We start from the raw sequence: 22,885 nt of genomic DNA, 5'->3' as shown, positions 1-22,885 counted from the left end.
ATCGACACTTTGGTTTCGGTTACGTATTGCGTCACAATTTTCGTGATGCCATATGGCAGCAGGGTCTACCATTAACAATACATTATGCTTCCAATATCTTCCCAAGGCGGTAGTACCTCCCTGTTTGGTAGCGTGCCTAATACGTACTACTATAAACTGGAATCCTAATTTCTTTGTGTTATCGCTGTTTGCAAGTTCGTTCCCTACCTCGACATTGCTAATGAGGTTTTCTCTGTTCGAGAACTAAATCGAGTATATTATTACCCGTGTGGGATCGGTTATATGTTTGACTGAAACAGTCTGGATCGTCTCGAGAAAATCCTCTGATTCTGAGTTATGAGTCAGTCAATCTATTTGGCCAAGGTTAAAGTCGCCTACTATACAGACTTTGTTGTGTATGGAAGCCCTGCATTTCATCCCAGATAAGTCGCTCATTGACTCTATCAAGATTGGGAGGTCTATATATTACTCCTGTGATTAATTTTTCCCTACCGTCGATTAATTCTATCCAAATTGTTTCTGTATTCCGCTCAGTTTTATTTCCTTATTTATTTCACTTCAGATTATCCCTAACATAGATTGCTACTCCGCCTCCTTTCCTGGTCTGCCTATCGGTATGGAACAATTTGTAACCCGCAATTTGGTATTCGACCGGCAACTCACGTGAGTCTAGGTTGATCCATGTTTCAGTGAATGCTATTATATCGATTTTTCGGCGGTACCAAGGCCCTAATATCATCCATTTTGTTTCTCATACTTTACTGTTTACGTGGTATATACATTTAAGTTAGTCGTGTTCTGAGTCCTCCCTTTACCGCGTTTGGTTTTAAACTCCCTGTTTAATTTAGTTTTGTCATCATTCCTAAACTATTTCCTGTAATCTTTCACTTTGTTTCCCGCTCCACTGCAGTTTCCCCACCTGACTGTACATAATAATACAGTGAATAAACCTCATGAATCCATTACAACACCACCTATATCCTCGTCACCTGTAACTGTACCTGTACCTGTAACCTAAATCTGGTCATTGTAATATCGACACCCAGCTTCGAGAACTGTGCTGGTACAGGTGGTGAGGAGAGTGACCTTTAAGACACAGGCGTATAGAGGTGATAACTGTGAGCTGGAGGAACATCTGGGTCACTGCGGATATTTCTTTATTGATTGGCTGCCTGCGGTCGTCATCACCTCCCCCCACCACTCCCCCTATCACCCCCACTACCCCACCATCACCCCCACTAACACCCCCATACATAATTATGCTACACCAGGTGAGGTATATTACCTGTATGAGCTAATAACTATTAATTACTTCAACAGTTAAACACAGGTGAAGATCATCATAAGCCATTGGGTCAACCAGTCAGGTAAATAAACGACATAGTTAGGCAGTGTATAATTGGCTAGGATAATCAGGTATTTGTTAAGTAATTGAGTGGTTATTTCAACCAGTTAATAATGTAACAGCTCAGTACACAACACAGTTACCAGTAGAGGTCAGTCACACCGTTACCACTACACTGTCCTCACTACTACTACATAACACTGCTGGTGAGCTTCATAACACTGGTAGTCACTAAGCTTCATAACACTGGTGGTTGGACTAAGCTTCATAACACTGGTAGTCACTAAGCTTCATAACACTGGTGGTCACTGAGCTTCATAACACTGGTGGTCACTAAGCTTCATAACACTGGTGGTCACTGAGCTTCATAACACTGGTAGTCACTAAGCTTCTAACACTGGTGGTTGGAGCTTCGTACAGGTTAATGAACAACACACGTTATCTAGAGCAGTTGTCAGCCATAACGGGACAGTATGCCTAACTCACAGTCTCTCCTACACTTGATGTTTTATAACTCACCACAACACCATACATTGGGTCACCACCACCTGCAACACTGTACTTATGGTGGTAAATGTTTATATATAGAACTTCTTAGGCACACACACACACACACACACACACACACACACACACACACACAAATAATAATAATAATAATAATCATAATAATAATAAAAAATGTAAATAATAATAATAATAATAATAATAATAATAATAATAATAATAATAATAATAATAAGGCCGTCAGGTGAACCTTTCTGAGAAGCGATGAGTGACTGCTACAGTTTTCTAGAGGTCAGTATTGTGCTGAAGCAAATCCAATCAAAGTTGGCGGACCTGGGACCACCGTAGAAATTAATGAATCTTGCTTCTCCATAAGCGAAACATCATCGTGACGAGAACGAAGCTTTTAAATTCTTACCTTCAAGAATTCCTGTGGTATGATCGTTTTCTGATAATCCTATGGAAATTATATGTCCATAAGTTGCTGTTCAGTACCCTTTGTAATATGCATCATATTGCTGTATTATGGAATACTGAGTAAAGTATTTTGTATTTTGGAACACGGTGATTATTATTCTTGTTTTGTTTCTTTAAACTTTTCTACAATAAAGATGCGTAACACAAAGGAATATATTTATGTTATCCTAATTATACAAATTATATTCACTGTGGGCTGGGGTGACGATTCTTCAGGTGGAGCAGGCTGGGGTGACAATTCTTCAGGTGGGATATCCTGGGTGACGATTCTTCAGGTGATCCAATAATAATAATAATAATAATAATAATAATAATAATAATAATAATAATAATAATAATAATAATTAATAATAATAATAATAATAATAATAATAATAATAATAATAATAATAATAATAATGGCTGCCCTCGTGTAACGAGGTTGGCGGCAAGAGGCCACCCTAGGCGTGAATTTGTTTAAGGTGTAGAAGCTGTCGCCAACACAACAACCACACCCTGAGTTAACGAGCTGCATGACCCAGTGTTTAAGGTGTAGAAGCTGTCGCCAACACAACAACCACACCCTGAGTTAACGAGCTGCATGACCCAGTGTTTAGGTGTAGAAGCTGTCGCCAACACAACAACCACATCCTGAGTTAACGAGCTGCATGACTCAGTGTTTAAAGGTCATGTCGTCAACACAACAACCACACCCTGAGTTAACGATCTGTATGACCCAGTGTTTAAGGTGTGAAGCTGTCGCCAACACAACAACCACACCCTGAGTTAACGAGCTGCATGACTTAGTGTTTAAGGTGTAGAAGCTGTCGCCAACACAACAACCACACCCTGAGTTAACGAGCTGCATGACCCAGTGTTTAAGGTGTGAAGCTGTCGCCAACACAACAACCACACCCTGAGGTTAACGAGCTGCAATGACCTAGTGTTTAGGTGTAGAAGCTGTCGCCAACACAACAACCACACCCTGAGTTAACGAGCTGCATGACCCAGTGTTTAAGGTGTAGAAGCTGTCGCCAACACAACAACCACACCCTGAGTTAACGAGCTGCATGACCCAGTGTTTAAGGTGTGGAAGCTGTCGCCAACACAACAACCACACCCTGAGTTAACGAGCTGCATGACCCAGTGTTTAAGGTGTAGAAGCTGTCGCCAGCACAACAACCACACTGAGTTAACGAGCTGCATGACCCAGTGTTTAAGGTGTAGAAGCTGTCGCCAACTACCACACCTGAGTTAACGGGCTGCATGACCCAGTGTTTAAGGTGTAGAAGCTGTCGCCAACACAAAACACCCTGGAGTTAACGGGCTGCATGACCCAGTGTTTAGGTGTAGAAGCTGTCGCCAACACAACAACCACTCCTGGAGTTAACAAGCTGCATAACCCAGTGTTTAAGGTGTAGAAGCTGTCGCCAACGCAACAACCACACCCTGAGTTAACGAGCTGCATGACCCAGTGTTTAAGGTGTAGAAGCTGTCGCCAACACAACAACCACACCCTGAGTTAACGGGTTGCATGACCCAGTGTTGAAGGTGTAGAAGCTGTCGCCAACACAACAACCACACCCTGAGTTAACGAGCTGCATGACCCAGCGTCAAGGAATAGTCCGAAGACCGGACAACTCGCCAACTGCACTGGCTAACCATTACCCCGGAACACGATCCGTAAATCGATTACCATCTAGGTTCCCAATTACTGGGTTATATATATATATATATATATATATATATATATATATATATATATATATATATATATATATATATATATATATATATATATATTAGGGAAGAGTTAATAATTTAGTGTTAAGTATTGGTTGCTTTAGCGTGACGTCATTCCAGTTGATGCCGGGGGAGGATGACGTCAGAGTGTGGTGGCGCCGCCGTACCAGTGGGCGAAAACACTATTACTAAAGTTGGCAACAAGTATGTTATATCCTCCTTTAACACGAGAACAACATATAATGTGAATATCCCAGGTGGCAGAAAGACTGGGGCAATATATTTACGTAGAGCAGGTTTTAAAGTAGATGGCTGAAGCTGTGTTTGGCGGACACAGCCCTCATCACCGCTCACTGTGTACGTCAGTTTTAATTGAACGACTGGCAACAAGCGGCTGCCAGCGGTACGGTTGCCAATTGTACTGCCATGACACCAACACCTGTGTGAGTGACCCCTGACCTTCTGACCTCATGATCAATACACCTGCACCACTATCACCCATTACTGTATACACAAACAACACCTTGTTCATGTGTATTACCACCTCCCTACGGCCTAGAAAACAGTTCGTTAATGTTCGAAATAAGGCAAACAGGGTATTAGGTTTATATCTAGAAGTGTAAGTAATAAGAGTGCAGAGGTCTTGTTGCAACTATATCTTGCGCTAGTCAGGCCGCACCTCGATTATGCGGTTCAGTTCTGTGCCTTATTATAGAATGGATATAAATTCACTAGAGTCGGTGCAGCGAAGAATGACAAAAAGGATTCCGGGACTTAGAAACCTTCCATATCAGGATAGGCTAAAGAAACTAAACTTGTCCCTAGAAAGACGAAGAGTGCGGGAGATATGATAGAAATTTAAGTGGGTGAAAGGAATCAATAAAGGGGATATAGATAAAGTTCTTATAATATCCGAGCAGGATAGGACTCGGAGCAACGGTTTACGTTGGATAAGTTTAGGTTAGGAGGGAGATTGGAAGGAACTGGTTCGCAAATGGGTGGTGGACGAGTGGAACAAGCTAGCAACTTTGTAGTAAGTGCTGGAACGCTGGAAAGTTTTTAAGGAGGCTAGATAGATTCATGGATGATAGAGAGTGGTAGTAACTCTCGACAGGGCTATCCTGCAAGCCAACCGGCCTATTGCAGACTCCTTATTTTCTTATGTTCTTATGTTAACGCATCTAACACCTCTTCAGAGTTAAGTTAGGTTATGTTAGGTTAGGTTAGGTTAGGTTAGGTTATGTTAGGTTACGTTAGGTTAAGTTAGGTTAAGTTATGTTAAGTTAGGTTATGTTAGGTTAGGTTAAGTTGGGTTGTTAGGTTAAGTTGGTCGGGTTAAGTTAGGTCAGGTTAAGTTAGGTTAAATTAACACCGATTCAATAAACATCGCGTTAACATGGATAGACTTGGTTTAACTTGATCCAAGTTTAATTACATGTTATATTGTTGACCATAAAACAGACGTGTTATTGGGGGTAAAACAACAGTGTGAACAGTGGCAAAATATTTAACCTCCTGATTACGATGTAACCTCAGAGTACGATGACTTACCTCAGAGTACGATGACTTAACCCCTGAGAGTACGATGACTTAACCTCAGAGTGCGATGACTTAACCTCAGAGTACGATGACAACCCTGAGAGTACGATGACAACCTCAGGTACGATGACAACCCCTGAGTACGATGACAACTGGAATGCGATGACAACTTGTGCATGATGACTTAACCTGGGTACGATGACAACCTCAGAATACGATGACAACTGATGCGATGACAACCTCTGAGGTACGATGACAACCTGGGTACGATGACTTAACCTCAGAGTACGATGACAACCCTGAGTACGATGACTTAACCCTGGTGCGACGACTTAACCTGAATACGTTGGCTGACAGGTACGATGAAACCGGGGTACGATGACAGCCTGAGTACGATGAGCAACGAGTACGATGACAACCTCGAGTACATTGACAACCCTGGGTACGATGACAACCCTGGGTGCGATGACTTAACCTCAGGTGCGATGACAACCTGAGTACGATGACAACCCTGGTGCGATGAGCAACCGCTGTGCATGATGACAACCCTGGTACGATGACAACCTCAAATACGATGACAACCCTGGTACGATGACTTAACCTCTGAGTGATGACTACCTGGTACGATGACAACCTCAGAGTGCGATGACAACCCTGAGTGCGGTAGTAACCCTGGGTACGACGGCTTAACCTCTGAATCGATGACAGCGGGTACGATGACAGCGGTACGATGACAACTGGTACGATGACAACGAGTACGATGACTCCTGAGTACGATGACATCCTCAGAGTACGATGACTAAACTCTGGTACGATGACCTAACCTCAGAGTACGATGACTTAACCTGAGTGCGATGACCTAACCTCAGGAGTACGATGACTTAACCAGAGTACGATGACTGAACTTCAGGTACGATGACTACCCCTGAGTATGATGACAACTTCTGAGTACAATAACTAAGCCCTTGAGTACAATGTCTTAGCCCGAGTCACCGTACTCAGGGGTTAGAATCATCGTGCACAGGGGTAAGTCATCGTACTCAGGGAATTAAGTCATCGTATCCAAGGGAAGATCATCGTGCCTAGGGATGAATCATCGTGCCTGGGGTAGATCATCGTGCACAAGAATGTCATCGTGCTGAGGGTTAGTCATCGTACGAGAGGTTAAGTCATCGTACGTAGAACATCATTACGGATGAGTCATCGTGCCAAGGGTTAGTCATCGTGCCTGGGGTTGATCATCGTCAGGATTAAGTCATCGTGCCTAGAGAGTTAAGTCATCGTGCACAATTAAGTGTCATCGTGCCCTGGGGGTTAGTCATCGTTCTAGGGGTTAAGTTACCGATGCCTGGGGTTAAGTCATCGTGCCTGGGGGATGAAAAGTTACCGTGGGGGTTGAGTCATCGTGCTGTGCTTAGTCATCGTGCAGGGTTAAGTCATCGTGCATGAGAGGTTAAGTCATCGTGCGAGAGGTTAGATCATCGTGCACAAGGGGTTAATCATCGTGCATGAGGATAGAGTCATCGTGCCAGGGGATGATTACCGTGCACGGGTTGAGTCATCGTGCCTAGGGGTTAAGTCATCGTGCTAAGGGGTGAAGTCATCGTGCACGAGAGTTAAATCATCGTGCTGAGGTTGCATCGTTACACAGAAGGTTAGTCATCGTACTCAGGGGGTTAAGTCATCGTGCACAAGGGGTTAAGTCATCGTACACAAGGGGTTAAGTCATCGTGCACAAGGGGTTAAGTCATCGTGCACAAGGGGTTAAGTCATCGTGCACAAGGTGTTAAGTCATCGTGCACAAGGGGTTAAGTCATCGTGCACAAGGGGTTAAGTCATCGTACACAAGGGGTTAAGTCATCGTGCACAAGGTGTTAAGTCATCGTGCACGAGAGGTTAAGTCATCGTGCACGAGAGGTTAAATCATCGTGCACAAGGGGTTAAGTCATCGTGCACGAGAGGTTAAGTCATCGTGCACGAGAGGTTAAATCATCGTGCACAAGGGGTTAAGTCATCGTGCACGAGAGGTTAAGTCATCGTGCACAAGGGGTTAAGTCATCGTGCACAAGGGGTTAAGTCATCGTGCACAAGGGGTTAAGTCATCGTGCACAAGGGGTTAAGTCATCGTGCACAAGGGGTTAAGTCATCGTGCACAAGGGGTTAAGTCATCGTACAGAGGAAGTTGTCCATTATTAATATATAAAAAAAATCTTTGAAATATAATCAAATGGGAGGCGTACAAACAGCCTTCTGAAAATAAAACGGGAAATATAATTAATATGAAAGACTTAAATAACATTAATAGAGTAGTTAACGCCCATTGAAAACACTATATTGTAACCTGGGAATAATAGTAATTAACTCAGTCCTTGACCCAGCGACCACTTAGCCAATCACGGTTCCAGGCATTTATGACGTCACAGACCCTACACCCCAGTATGAATGGAAGAGCTGAGATTAACAAAATATATATATGCCAGTAAGAAATATTTACAAGACACGAGTTTAACAATAAAGCTTAGAGATAAAGTATCAACATAAACTGTATTACAGGTGAATAACACTTAACAAAATCAACCAATCTCCCGCGAGCTATGTAGGCATGACGTCACATCCTGTTCAGCAAATCACGATGCGTAATGGCCTAAGTGCCGCCCGTGATTGGCTCCAGCTAACAACCAATCAGCACCGTGTTGAGCTGCATCAACACGTTACTAAGCAGCAGCTGCAAGACTGTGTGTTGTGGTTGACTGTGCGTGTTGTGGTTGACTGTGCGTGTTGTGGTTGACTGTGTGTTTTGTGGTTGTTGCTGGTTGTGATTTGATTAGGTTAGGTCAGACCAGATCAGCTTGGGTGTTATCTTTTAAATGTACACACAATAAGGGGACGGGAGGCAGAACACTGTGAGGTTGATAGTGTTGTGGAACTCGCCGATCATCCGGAAGACTCGTAGCACCACTAGTTCGTCAGGGAAGGAGGAACGGATCGCTTCCTTGTAGTGGTGGACAACGAGCCATGAGTCCTCGATAACAACACTGGAGAACATGTCAAGGAAGGCAAGGAACGTGGTAGGCACAGGTGTGGAAGACGGGGCCCTGCACAATGGCATCAACTATTGTCACCTGGTCCTGTGAGTCGTGGTAGAGGTAGCGGCCGTCGAGGCAGCGGTACAGTGATATACAGTGGATACCGTCTTCTGGGAGGTCGTAGGCCAGGAACACACCCTCACCCTGGGCCAGAGGTCTATCCTGGAGGATCTGGTAATGGTTAGCGAACCTAATATGTGTGCCCAGGAGTCGTGGGGTCCCAGACAATATCTGGGCTTGTGTCCCGCAGGATTCCGCAGGCTTCGTACCAGTCGGAGGTCCATGTTGTATTAACGCAAAATCAGCGGTTTGATTTGGAAGTAGATTATAAAATTGGCCTTTTGGTGAAATAAACAAGTGTAAATTATGAGGTAGGAATTTTTGATAGTGAAGACGTGGTCGTTTTGAGTAGCTTCTTGGTTCCTTTATAGTTGAAGAGATTTATTTAAGGTGTTATAAGACGGTCTAGTGTGTGTGTGTGTGTGTGTGTGTGTGTGTGTGTAGTGTAGTGGTGATCGTTTTGACAGTGGTAGTGATGATGGTGGTCATAGTGATGATAGTGGTAATGGTGGTAGTAGTGGTAGTTGTGTTGTGTGATGGTAGTTGTAGTAATGATAGTGGTAATAGTTATAGTAGTGATGATAGTGGTAGTGATAGTAGTGATGATAGTGGTCATAGTGATGACAGTGGTAATGGAGGTAGTAGTGGTAGTTGTGTTGTGTGATGGTGGTAGTGATGATGGTGGTCATTAGTAATGATAGTGGTAATGGTGATAGTAGTGATGTTAGTAGTAGTGATGATAGTGGTAAATGTGGTAGTGAAGATGGTGGCTGTAGTGGTAGTGGTGGTGGTCAACCTTTTGCAAGTATGCATTGGTGGAAATACGACCTGTGATTGGCTGCTTCACAAACCAATTAGAACATTATAAACACAACTATGGCGCATCTTAACTAATTACTTGTCTCCCATACGCCATCTTTGTTTTAACCACATAAATAATCCCCCACACCACACAGGTAAGTCAGGTAATTATACACCAATTAGTACATGTATTACCTGTGTTACCTGGGATAACATGGGACTAGTATAGCGGTGTTTTGGGCCTCACTAAATATACTAAATTAATCAGGTAGTGTAAGAAGTTAGTTAATTGATTCATGTCAACAAAAACAAGAATATATAATACAAAATGGCTGAGATGTTGTCCTGAGACTGTAGTTTAGGTTTAGAAGGGAGATAGGAAGGAACTGGTTCGCAAATAGGGTGGTAGACGAGTGGAACAAGCTTAGCAACTTTGTAGTAAGTGCTGGAACGCTGGAAAGTTTTTAAAGGAGGCTGGATAGATTCATGGATGATAGAGTGTGGTAGTAACTCTCGACAGGAGCTGCCATGCACAGTCCAACCGGCCTATTGCAGACTCCTTATTTTCTTATGTTCTTATGTTAGGTAAGGTTAGTTTAGCGTTAGGTTAGGTTAGTGTTAAGCTAGGTTAGTGTTAGATTAGGTTAGTGTTCAGTTCAGTTAAGTTAGGTTAGTGTTCAGTTAAGTTAGGTTAGTGTTCAGTTAAATTAAGTTAGGTTAGAGTGGCTAAACCTTAAGGTGAAATAAACTGGGAGGCAAATTTTTCAGGTGATCCAATTTGTTTTGATGTTACGTCATAAGGTGTGCAGCCTAATGAATAAACCTAACCTAACCTAACCAATCCAGTCTAACTTTATCCAACCTATCCTAACCTAACAATAACCTAACCAAACCTAATGCTAACTTAACACTAACCTAACCAACCTAACCTAACATAATGCTAACTTAACACTAACCTAACCTAACCTAACCTAACATAATGCTAACTTAACACTAACCTAACCTAACGCTAACTAAATCTAACGCTAACCTAACCTAACGCCAACGTAACACTAACCTAACTTAACCTAATCTAACCTAACCTAACCAGGAGATAGTCAACAACACAAGCCTGAAAAATATAAAACGAAATTGGAAGTATTGATGTCTAGTCCTGACGAGTTATAGAGGCAACTTATTCTGTCATATATGATCATAAAAATAGATATATGTGGGTGGCGGGGCGGCAAGAGGGGTGGCGGGCGGTGGGGGGGCAGGCGGCAGTGGGTGGTGGCAGGGCAAGAGTGTGTGGGTGGCGGGCAAGAGGTGGGTGGCAGGAGCAGGAGAAGTTGGTGGCGGGGCAGCAGGAGTAAGGGTGGCGGCGGGTGAGTGTGGTGGGTGCGTAGGGCAGGAGTAAGGGTGGGGCGGCAAGAGGTGGGTGTGGGGCGGCAGGGAGTAAGGGTGAGGGGCAGGAGTAAGGGTGGCAGGGGCAGGAGTAAGGGTGGCGGGCAGCAAGAGGTGGGCGGCAAGAGGTGGTGGTAGGGCAGCAGGAGTAAGGGTGGGGGCGGCGGTGAGGTGGGTGGCGGGCGGGAGGCAGGGTGGCGGGGCAGGAGAGTAAGGGTGGCGGGGCGGCAGGAGTAGGGTGGCGGGGCAGCAAGAGGTGGGTGGCAGGGCAGGGAGGTGGGTGGTGGGGCAGCAGAGTGTGGGTGGCTGGGGCGGCAGGAGTAGGGTGGCGGGGCGGCAGGAGTAGGGTGGTGGGGCGGCAGGAGGGGTGGCGGGGCAGCGGAGTAAAGGTGTGGGGCGGCAAGAGTGTGGTGGCGGGGCGGCAGGAGTAAGGGTGGCGGGGCGGCAAGAGGTGGTGGCGGGGGCGGCAGGGAGTAAGGGTGGCGGGGCGTAAGGTGGGAGTAAGGGTGGCAGGGCGGCAGGAGTAAGGGTGCAGGCGGCAGGAGTAAAGGTGGCGGGGGCAGCAAGGAGTGTGGGTGGAGGGGCGGGTGTGGGGCAGAGGGCGGCAAGAGTGGGTGGGGGCGGCGGAGTGAGGGGTGGCGGGGCGGCGGAGTGAGGTGGCGGGGCGGCGGGAGGAGGGGGGTGTGGGCGGCAGAGTAAGGGGTGGCGGGGCGGCAGGAGGTGGGTGGCGGGCGCAAGAGTGTGGGTGGCGGGGCAGGAGTAAGGGTGGCGGGGCGGTAAGAGTGGGGCAGGAGGGGGTGGCGGGGCGGCGAAGAGGGTGTGGGCGGCAGGAGGGTAGGGCGGCAGGAGCGTGGGTAGGGCGGCAGGAGGTGGGTGGCAGGGCAGGAGGAGGGTGGCGGGGCGGCAAGAGTGGGGTGGCGGGGGCAGGAGAGGAGGGTGGCGGGCGGCAAGAGGTGGGTGGCAGGGCGGCAGGATGCAGGTCTTTGATGTAATGGTCAGAATAAAGGATATTTGAGAGAAGAGCCACCCCCCGATGCCATGTACCAGGGCCACACTACCTAGGGCCACCACATCCACGCCACACTGCCTAGGGCCACACCATCAGGGCCACACTACCTAGGGCCACACACCCAGGGCCACACCACCAGGGCCACACTACCTAGGGCCACACCATCCACGGCCACACTGCCTAGGGCCACACCATCCAGGGCCAGCACACAGGGCCACACTACCTGGGGCACACCATCCAGGCCACACTACCTAGGGCCACACCATCCAGGGCCACACTACCTGGGGCCACACCATCCAGGGCCACACCATCTAGGCCACACCATCTAGGTCAACTAACCAGGCCACATTACCTAGGAACATATGACAGGAGAAACAGTAACTATTGACCGCTACTGTACACTCCCTGTTATACCCAACCCTATCGCTCATATATCCATTCAACCTGTGTTTGAAACTATCCAGCGTGTTCCAGTATGATGATGTTTGGTAACTTGTTCCACTCATCCACTACTCGATTTTCAAACAATGTTTACCTATTTCTGCGTCCTAAATCTAAATTTGTCTAATTTAAACCATTGTTATGAGTTCGCTCCTGGTTGGATAGTTTGAGTACCTTTGTAATGTCACCTTTGTTCAGCCTGACTTCCATTTATACACCTCTATCATATCGCCCTCACTGTCTCTCGAGGAGTGCAAATTAAGATGCTTTAACCTGTCTCTATACTGGTTCCTAATGCCCGGGATTAGTCTTGTCATTCTCCTCCGAAATCTTTCTAGGATTCTATATCCATTCTGTAATACGGTGACCAGAACTGAACTGCGTAATCCAAGGAGGTTCCCAGCGCGCAAGGTACAGTTTTAGGATGACCCTGCCAGTCTTGTAACTAACACTTTTGTATGAACCAGGTACTTTATTAGCCTTGTTACGAGCAAATACACATTGTTTACTTGGCTTAAGATTCCTACTTATCATTACTCCTAAATCTTTCTCAGTCGGATTTTCAATAACATCGTTGTTCATCTGGTATCTGGTTTCCCTGTTTACATCTCCTGACATCTGCCATTTTCAGACCATTCGAAAATTTGTTTAGATCTTCCTGTTTTTGCGGAGACCTCGTCAGATTTATTTACACGCCCTATTTTAGTGTCATCAGCAAATTTATTATGTTGCTGTCTGCCGATATCTATGTCGTTTATGTATATAATAAATAATAATGGTCCAGGTACTGAGCCTTGGGGGTACTCCACTAGTGACGTTGCTCAATGGGGATTTAATGCCGTTAATGCTCACTGATGTTTCCTGTCCTGTAACCACGCCATAATCCACACTATCCAGGAGAGAGTACCACTCAGGGTGCACAGCAACCAGGGCTACAATACCTAGGGCCGCAGTAGGGGCGGTGTCAGGCGATAGGCAGTGAGGGACGAACACTGGGGAGGACACGAACTGGGGACAGGGAAGTCCTAACCTGACCTAACCTAACCTAACCTAACTACCCTGACCTAACCTAACCTAACCTGACCTGACCTGACCTGACCTAAGCTAATCTAACCATCAACAACATCAACAACAATCGCTCCAGCCGTTAAATAAAACAAAAGACAAAAGTATAATTTTTTTTTATTTCTCCAAAACAATCCCAAGGAGAGAGAGAGAGAGAGAGAGAGAGCCATTATCCTAGTCAAATTACCTTTTATAGTCTATTTCACATAATCCAATTTTCCCCTTGACAATTATCAGTAATTGTTCTTCACATATTTCCCGCCACGCTGAAAGGCTATTGGCTAATCCGGCACATGTAACAGCCAATGGTCGGCCATAACTCCCCAAACAAACACACTTACCATAAATACTACACACACACACACACACACACACACACACACACACACACACACACACACACACACACACACACACAAAGCCACACGCAGGCACGAACACAAACACATACACACACACACACAAAGGACTTTATAAACACAAACATCAAGGGACTTTATAAACACAAAATCAAGGACTTATAAACACAAACATCAAGGGACTTTATAAACACAAACATCAAGGGACTTTATAAACACAAACATCAAGGACTTTATAAACACAAACATCAAGGACTTTATAAACACAACATCAAGGACTTATAAACACAAACATCAAGGGACTTTATAAACACAAACATCAAGGGACTTTATAAACACAAACATCAAGGGACTTTATAAACACAAACATCAAGGGACTTTATAAACACAAACATCAAGGACTTTATAAACACAAACATCAAGGGACTCTATAAACACAAACATCAAGGGACTTTATAAACACAAACATCAAGGACTTTATAAACACAAACATCAAGGGACTTATAAACACAAACATCAAGGGACTTTATAAACACAAACATCAAGGACTTTTATAAACACAAACATCAAGGACTTTATAAACACAAACATCAAGGGACTTTATAAACACAAACATCAAGGGACTTTATAAACACTCCCACGGGCAGCCCTCACAAGCGGACAGACAGACAGACAGACAGACACCATCGTCAGCATCTCCGTCAACATACCAAAAAGTGGGGGGAGGTAGGTTGGGGTGTAGGGGTGGGAGGGTAGGGTGTAGGGGTGGGAGGTGAGGGTAGGTAGGGGTGAGGCTGATAGAGGTAGGGGTGAGGTTGGGGATAGGGAGGTTGGGGTAGGGTGAGGTTGGGGGAGAGGTTGGGGGTGGGGGTGAGGCTGGGGTGTAGGGGTGAGGTTGTAGGGGTGAGGTTGAGGATAGGGGGTGTAGAGGTGAGGGGTAGGGGTGTAGGGGGAGGCTGGGGGTGGTGAGGTTGAGGGTAGGGTGAAGAGGTTGAGGTAGGGGTGGGGTGAGGTTGGGAGGGGAGGGGGTGTAGGGTGAGGTTGAGGGGTAGGGGTAGGGGTGAGGTTGAGGGGTAGGGGGTGGAGGGGAGGTTGAGGGGTAGGGGTAGGGGTGGAGGTTGAGGAGTAGGGGTGTAGGGGTGAGGTTGAGGGGAGGGGTGTAGGGGGTGGAGTTGAGGGTAGGGGTGTAGGGGTTTGGGTTGAGGGAAAGGGAGGTTGAGGCAGAGGTGTGGTGAGATGAGGGCAGGGGGTGTAGGGGTTTGGGAGGGTAGGGGGTAGGTGAGGTTGAGGGGAGGGGTGTAGGGGAGTTGAGGCAGGGGATGTAGGGGTTTGGTGAGGGGTAGGGGTAGAGGTTGAGGGGTGGGGTGAGGTTGAGGGGAGAGGGGTGTGGGGGTGAGGTTGAGTGTGGGGTGGGGCAGGTTGAGGGATAGGGGTAGGGGTGAGGTTGAGGTAGGGGTGTAAGTGAGGTTGAGGGGTAGGGGTGTAGGGGTTTGGTGAGGGGTAGGGGGTGTAGGGGTGGGGTGTAGGGGGTTGAGGGTGGGGTGGTGTGTAGAGGGTGGGGGGTAGGGTAGGGGGGTAGGCGCCATATCCAGCACCACATAGTCGAGACACTAAGAGAGGGTCACCTTTCAGAGACCCCCCCATCATCACCCTCAGCTGCCCTTCCTCCACCCCCCCTACTCACCAGCCAGTACACTCTTTCCCTACTCCCATCCTCCTCTTCCCTACTCCTCCTCCTCTTCCCTCCCCCTCCTCCTCTTCCTCCCTCACTCCTCTTCCCTACTCCCCTCCTCCTCTTCCCTACTCCCTCCAATCCTCTTCCCTACTCCCCTCCTCCTCTTCACTACTCCCTCCTCCTCTCTTCCCTCCCCTCCTCCTCTTCCCTACTCCCTCACTCCCTCTTCTCCCCTCCTCTCTTCCCCTCCTCCTCTTCCCTACTCCCCCCTCACTCCCCTCTTTCCTCTCCTCTTCCCCTACTCCCCTCACTCCTCTTCCCCTACTCCCCTCCTCCTCTTCCCTCTCCCCTCCTCCTCTTCCCTATTCTCTCCCACTCCTCTTCCCTACTCCCCTCACTCCTCTTCTCCCCTCACTTCTCTTCCCCTCTCCCCTCCTCCTCTTCCCCTCCCCTCCTCCTCTTCCCCTACTCCCTCACTCTCTTCCCCTCCCCTCCTCCTCTTCCTCCCCCCTCAATCCTCTTCCCTCTCCCCTCCTCCTCTTCCTCTCCCCTCTCCCTCTTCCCTCCCCTCCTCCTCTTCCCCTACTCCCTCCCTCCCTCTTCCCCCTCCCCCTCCTCCTCCTCCTTCCCTACTCCCCTCACTCCTCTTTCCTCTCCTCTTCCCTCTCCCCTCCTCCTCTTCCCCTCTCCCCTCCCCTCCTCTTCCCTCCCCTCCCTCCTCCTTCCTATTCCTCCTCCTCCTCTTCCCTCTCCCCTCCCTCCTCTTCCCTCTCCCCTCCGCCTTCTCTTCCCTCCCCTCACTCTCTTCCCTACTCCCCTCCTCCTCTTCCCTACTCCCCTCACTCCTCTTCCCTCTCCCCTCCTCCTCTTCCTCTCCCCTCCTCCCCTTCCCTACTCCCTCCTCCTCTTCCCTCTCCCCTCCTCCTCTTCCCTCTCCCCTTCCTCCTCCCCTCACTCCTCTTCCCTTCTCCCTTCCTCCCCTCCTCTCTCCCTCCTCCCTCTTCTCCCCTCACTCCTCTTCCCTCTCCTCTTACCTCTCCCCTCCCTCCTCTTCCCTACTCCCCTCACTCTCTTCCCTACTCCCCTCTCCTCTTCCCTACTCCCCTCCTCCTCTTTTTCTCCCCCTCACTCCTCTTCCCTACTCCCTCAATCCTCTTCCCTACTCCCCTCACTCCTTCCCTACTCCCCTCACTCCCTCTTCCCTCCCTCCCCTGCTCCTCTTCCCCTCCCCTCACTCCTCTTCCCTACTCCCCTCCTCCTCTTCCCTCTCCCCCTCCTCCTCTTCCCCTCCCCCTCCTCCTCTTCTTTGTCTTGCGTCTCTTCTCTCTCCTCTTTTCTTTGTTTACTATTGACGTTATTGAATATTACTCCTTTACAGAAACTAAGTTGAGCCGCAGTAAACGAAGGAGAGAGAGAGAGAGAGAGAGAGAGAGAGAGAGAGAGAGGAGATAGATGAAGAGTGATAAAATAATAACAGATATCAAACAAGAGAAAGATAAACAAAATGACAAACATGAGAAGAGAAGAGATAAGCAAGAGATAAAAAATAAGAAAAGTGAGGTCAAGTGAGGTCAAAGGTCAAGTGAGGATATGGTCAGTGAGGTCAAGGTGTGGTGAGGTCAAGTGATGTTCAGGTTAAAGTCAGGTGAAGTCAATGTGATGCTAGGTCAAGGTCATGTGAGGTCAAAGGGTTAAGCGAGGTCAATTTATTGTGAGTTGAAAATCAGGATAGGTCAAGAGGTTAAAGGTACCGTATAATCAGGAAGGTGGGGAAGGAAATCGTCTGGATCAAGCGTCACTGGCTGCCGTCCGTCCTGATGACTTACCGTGACACCATTACAACCCCACCCCACACACACCTGCCGTACCACCCCCCCTCTCTTAATCTTTCTCGACCCCACCCCTTCCTTCCCCATGACCCTCTCAACTCTATCAATAAACAGGGGGTGGGAAAATCCTCCCCTCCTCTATTATTTAACCCCCACAGACCCCCACCAACAAGGGAGGGACCCCAACCATGCCCCCCTCGCTCCTCTCTTAAGTAAAGATTATTTGGGGATGATTGAAAGGTAGGAGGAGGAGGAAGGAGAAGATCAGGAGGGTAAGGAAGATGGAGGAAGGCGATGAAGAAGAGGAGGATGGAGGTGGGAGAGTGATTTGATTTTGTCTTACAGCGGCTAGTTTATTGTGCACCCACACTCATCCTGTGAGCGGTAGCGCAAAAGGATTACAGAGTAGAGTTTACAAAGGGTCATAATAATGCCCCTGTTGTCAGGATATTATGGCACTGATGTTACAGTATTTCATTTACATTATTTGTTTAGTTCTATACATAAGGGGTAACTTATTCACAAATGCGTGAGTACAGGCGTGTGAGGCAGTATGTCTGGCCTCACCTTTGTTGTTGAACATTTACGTGGGAGGTATTCAAGCACATTGCGTATCTGGTTCTGTACATGAGAACTGATATAGTTACTAAGTGCAAAAAGTGGATACAATCTTAATATGTCGGCTATCTTGCCATTAGAGATGAAGTGTTGTGCCATTTCACACAGTGTGCTTGGACCTGTCCTAAAAGGTTCGATCTTCACACAGTCGAGGACGTAGTGTTCAAAGTGTGTGGCCTGTCGTACACACTTTACGACTAGTTTGTTTACATCTGCCTGAGGAACATACTGCCAAAGGTACTTATATCCTAACTTTAATCTAGCGGTTACAACATCTTGTAATCTAGTGATCTTGTTACTTGCTCCATATACATGTTTCACTTGATACATCTCCATCATGGTAACCTATGGATCGACTAGTGCCTGTTTGCACTTGTCTACTTGCGTCAAACTCATCAATAAGTTCTTTCCTAATTACAGTTTTAAGGGTTCTTTTGACAGACCCAAATTGTATTCAACAGTGTCTTTGTTAGACGCGAGTTTGGCGAGGGCATCAACTCTGTCATGTTTTATAGAGGTCTATGTGAGAGGATCCACAACAGTTTGACCTTGACACCCCGGTCAACAAGAGGCACATATTTGTGTCTGGCTTCAGAGACAAGAGCGTGACAGCCTGAGTCGAGGTGCCAGGGCAAGTAGTGAGGATAGAGGAGTCAGTGATGATGAGACTGTCAGTAACAGTGGTTTCAATGAATTTAATAGCTGTGAGTGGCAGCTAATTCAGTTTGTAGAGTGGATGCCCAGAGGTGGTGGGAGGAGAGGGAGGATGGGCAGGTGGGAGGGAGGTGGTGGGAGGAGAGGGAGGGCCGGAAGAGGTGGATGGATGGATGGAGAGGAGAGAGGAAGGCCAGGAGATAATAACAGTTTATCATCCATTTATGACGAGCCAAGATGGACACACAGGTCTTCACTACCCTCATATCTCTCCTCTCTCTCTCTCTCTCTCCTCTCTGTGGCTGCAATACAACTCTTGGATCACCTGAAGATTAGTCCCTACCCTGATTATTTCACCTAATGGTTAAACACTCTACCTAGAGAGAGAGAGAACAAGAGAAGAGATGAGGGACCACCCACCAGGAGCCACACCATCAGTGGCCACACTCACCAGAGCCACACACCACTAGGAGCCACCATCAGTGGACACACCACCAGGAGCCACGCCACGGAGCCACACCATCAGTGGCCACACCACAGGAGCCACACCACCAGGGCCACACCATCAGTGACCACACCAGGACCACACCATCAGTGGCCACACCACCAGGAGCCACACCACTAGGGCCACACCATCAGTGGCCACACACTGCGGGAGCCACGCCACCACCCACGACAGGGCAGGCGGCATCACTGGGTTATTCTCTGGCACGCCCTTTGTCGCAGCCCTCGTCTAACTGCCCGCTGTCACGTGCATGGTCCCTGGCTGCCAGTGGCCCCTATTAGTGGTCCTTCGCCAACTCGGGATATGTCTAATGGTCCCCGACAATGGTGACCTTCGTTCATCCCCATCAGTGGTCTGGACCATCATCTGAGAAGCATTTAATGGCCCTACAATGACCTCGACATGATACCTCTACCCTGGTCCCGTGTATGTGGTGGCCTTCCCCTGGTCCCGTGTATGTGGTGGTCCTTCCCTGGCCCCGTGTATGTGGTGGTCCTTCCCTGGCCCCGTGCATGTGGTGGCCTTCCCTGGTCCCGTGTATGTGGTGGTCCTTCCCCCTCCCCCGTGTAGTCCAGTGGTGGGGGCCAGCAGTTATGCCAGAGGGGGGGTCAAAGTGGACCGAGGGGCTCATAATGGAGAAGATTTACATAATAATCCCGTAAACATTAATAATCAACGAGTGTTTCCGCCACTCGCCTGAACCAACCATCTCTGGCTGGAGCGGCCCCTCTCTAAGCACCTCTTGCTACTGGTAAAAAAGAAGTCACATTTGATGGCGTCTCATAAGAAGACGAATAATAGCAGCAGAGAATAAATTTCATCACCATACAGAGGCGCCCCAGGGTCGCATTGTGGCGCGGCTCGTGTTCATTCATGGGGCCCAGGACCAGGTGGCGCTGTGTTGTGACGCTGGACGCCGCAGTGCATACTATAGCATTAGTCTGCTGTGTTCTCCTCTCATACAGTATTCAATATTATCCGTTCCTATTTCATCTCCAGAGATCAATCACATAAAATAACCGACGGAATGTTTTGTTTTTGTTTTTATGCTAAGAATTCAAACACGTCAGAATGAGGAAACGAATCGATATCACAACAAAAGCCAAACAAAATAAATTAGTGTTTTTAGAGGTCCGCGCCACAACGAGCCGAGCCGGGTGTAGTGGGGCAGCTGCGATGACGCTCCCGGAACAAATGAATCGGAGAGGCGCCGCATACTCCAGCGAGCACCATGACAACCTCCCTCACCAGAGAGGGATTACCCCCACCGCCGCCACTGGGGTTCATGCTTGACCATCTATTTTACCATCTTTTACGATGAGCCGCGCGGGTGTCATGGATGTTGGCCGCCCGTAAAGCCGTGGGATGGTCTTGAAACTTGACACCACCGTGATACCTCCCGCCTCACCCTCCACACACCTCTAGGATTAAGGCGGGGACGCGGTGTGGGTTTACAATTATTCGCTCATTTGTTCCCAATGGTAACAGGGATTACTGAAGATCCGGATAATTGGCAACTGGGAAGGGCGTACATCTGGTGCTTCGAGGGTTATCTGAGGGTTTGTTGTGGGCGTGACACTCCCCGGGAGGTTGGTGGTGTACAGAACGCCCTTGTGTCAAAGCAAGGGGTTTGGCCGACTTTGAACCTGTGGGTGCTATGAACCAAACTGACTCTTAAACGTGAAGTAACCAACGTCTTTCCCCACGTCTTCAATCCCTACGTCTTCAGTCCACGCCTTCGTCCCAAAGTCTTCAGTCCCCACGCCTTCAGTCCACGCCTTCGTCCCAAAGTCTTCTGATCCCGCCTTCGTCCCAAAGTCTTCCAGTCCCCACGCCTTCAGTCCCACGCTTCGTCCCAAAGTCTTCAGTCCCACGCCTTCGTCCCAAAGTCTTCAGTCCCCGCCTTCAGTCCCACGCTTTCGTCCCAAAGCTTCAGTCCCCGCCTTCAGTCCCACGCCTTCGTCCCAAAGTCTTCCAGTCCCCGCCTTCAGTCCACGCCTTCAGTCCACGCCTTCGTCCCAAAGTCTTCAGTCCCACGCCTTCAGTCCACGCCTTCGTCCCAAGTCTTCAGTCCCCACCTTCAGTCCCGCCTTCGGTCACGCCTTCGTCCCAAAGTCTTCGATCCCCACGCCTTCAGTCCCACGCCTTCGTCCCAAAGTCTTCAGTCCCCGCCTTCAGTCCACGCCTTCAGTCCCACGCCTTCGTCCCAAAGTCTTCAGTCCCCACGCCTTCAGTCCCACGCCTTCGTCCCAAAGTCTTCAGTCCCCACGCCTTCCAGTCCCCGCCTTCAGTCCCACGCCTTCGTCCCAAAGTCTTCAGTCCCCACGCCTTCAGTCCCACGCCTTCGTCCCAAAGTCTTCAGTCCCCACTAACTGAGAGGTCACCAACACCAGCCCCTCCACCCCTCGAAACTGTGACATAATCCAGGCAGAAATATTTCCACATAAACCAGAGGTGAAGTATACTGTCCTCCACAACCTGGATATATCACCCAGGAAAGTCTCAATAGTAAGTATGAATAGAAACAACAAGACCTTTTTACGGGTTGTAATCTTCCTCTCTCCTCTCCTCCCCCTCCTCTCACCTCCCCCCTTTCACCTCTACTCCCCTCCTCTCACTTTCCCTCCACGTTCTCTCTCGTCCCCTCCACCTCCCTAGGACACGTTGACACTAACTAATGCTGTTACACAAACAGTGGCCGTTCCTCAGTGACCATTTGTTGCAGTAAAACACCGCCTGGCTCAAGTCGTCCTCGAGGAGGAGAGGGGGGGTGAAAGTGAGAAACAGTGGAGGGTCGCCATTGGTCTGTGGGAAATATCTGCTTCATCACGTCTAAATATTCCCAAAGTCTTAAATTGAAACACCTGAGACAAATGATCATCTTACCTGTACATAACTGTCCCTGTGATGTATGGACGAGATGCTACCATGATATAGTTGGTTCTGGTTAGGTTAGGTTAGGTTAGGTTGGGTCTGGTGTACATACGTTGTGTTATAAACTGCTTGACAATACAATCTTTATTCTTTACAATATTTGGTAATACTATTTTAATTGGGCTTTGAGAGAGTCAGGAGGTAACCACAAGACATCTCACACAATCCCCGTGGAGAATCGTGGACGGCGGGTCACAGTCATGAACACCCTAACATGGGGAGCTCACTGAACCACCTACCACCTTCCTCCTCCCACACATACAGAGTCAGTGACGCTAACCTAACCTAACCTAACCTAACCTAACCTAACCACCTAACCTAACCTAACCTACCACCTTCCTCTCCTCACACATACAGAGTCAGTGACGCTAACTAACCACCCTAACCTAACCTAACCTACCCTAACTAACTACCCTAACCCTAACCTAACCTAACCTAACCTACTAACCTACCTACCTTCCTCCTCCCACATACAGAGTCAGTGACGCTAACCTAACCTAACACCTAACCTAACCTAACCAACCCTTACCTAACCAACCCCTACCTAACCACCTAACTCCTAACCTAAGCTGACAGGGATAGTCAGTTGAGATATTTCCCAGGTGTTTGTGCGTGTCCGTGACTGCTCAGCCTCGCACTGACTTACCCCCCGCCCTCCTTCCCAGCTATCAAGGTATGGTGTTTACGAGGACAGCGTTAACAGCCCTGATTATGGTAATGAGGCAGTTGGGTCACGTTAGTTGTGGGTTGTCGTTAACAGGAGGCGGGTTTAGCCTTCACGGAAAACTAATGTGGTGATCAGGGGGGCAGGTGAGAGGAGGGGCAGGTGAGGAGGAGGGGGCAGGTGAGGGAGGAAGGGGCAGGTGAGGGAGGAGG

General features: G+C 48.2%; 1 protein-coding gene across 1 annotated transcript; it reads left to right on the top strand.

Annotated features, from left to right (window-relative positions):
- The first annotated feature begins 5,985 nt into the window (after positions 1–5,985).
- On the top strand, positions 5,986–21,451 carry LOC121863497 (extensin-like). The gene is made up of 2 exons (XM_042362174.1): positions 5,986–6,070; positions 20,805–21,451. The coding sequence occupies exons 1-2, from the start codon at positions 5,986–5,988 to the stop codon at positions 21,449–21,451; spliced, it is 732 nt and encodes a 243-aa protein (XP_042218108.1).
- The last annotated feature ends 1,434 nt before the right edge of the window (positions 21,452–22,885 follow it).

The sequence above is a fragment of the Homarus americanus genome, unplaced genomic scaffold (genome assembly GCF_018991925.1).
Source record: "Homarus americanus isolate GMGI-L3 unplaced genomic scaffold, GMGI_Hamer_2.0 scaffold27065, whole genome shotgun sequence".
NCBI classification, from domain to species: Eukaryota; Metazoa; Arthropoda; class Malacostraca; order Decapoda; family Nephropidae; genus Homarus; species Homarus americanus.
Note: the sequence above shows the minus strand (reverse complement) of the source record. Positions and strands in the feature narration are given on the sequence as shown.

Excerpts from the sequence above, each read along its gene's own strand:
- LOC121863497 (XM_042362174.1), top strand. The coding sequence starts at position 5,986 with ATGAGCAACGAGTACGATGACAACCTCGAGTACATTGACAACCCTGGG. Across the intron at positions 6,071-20,804 it reads GTGCGATGACTTAACCTCAG|TCCACGCCTTCGTCCCAAAG; the intron begins GTGCGATGACAA and ends CTACGTCTTCAG.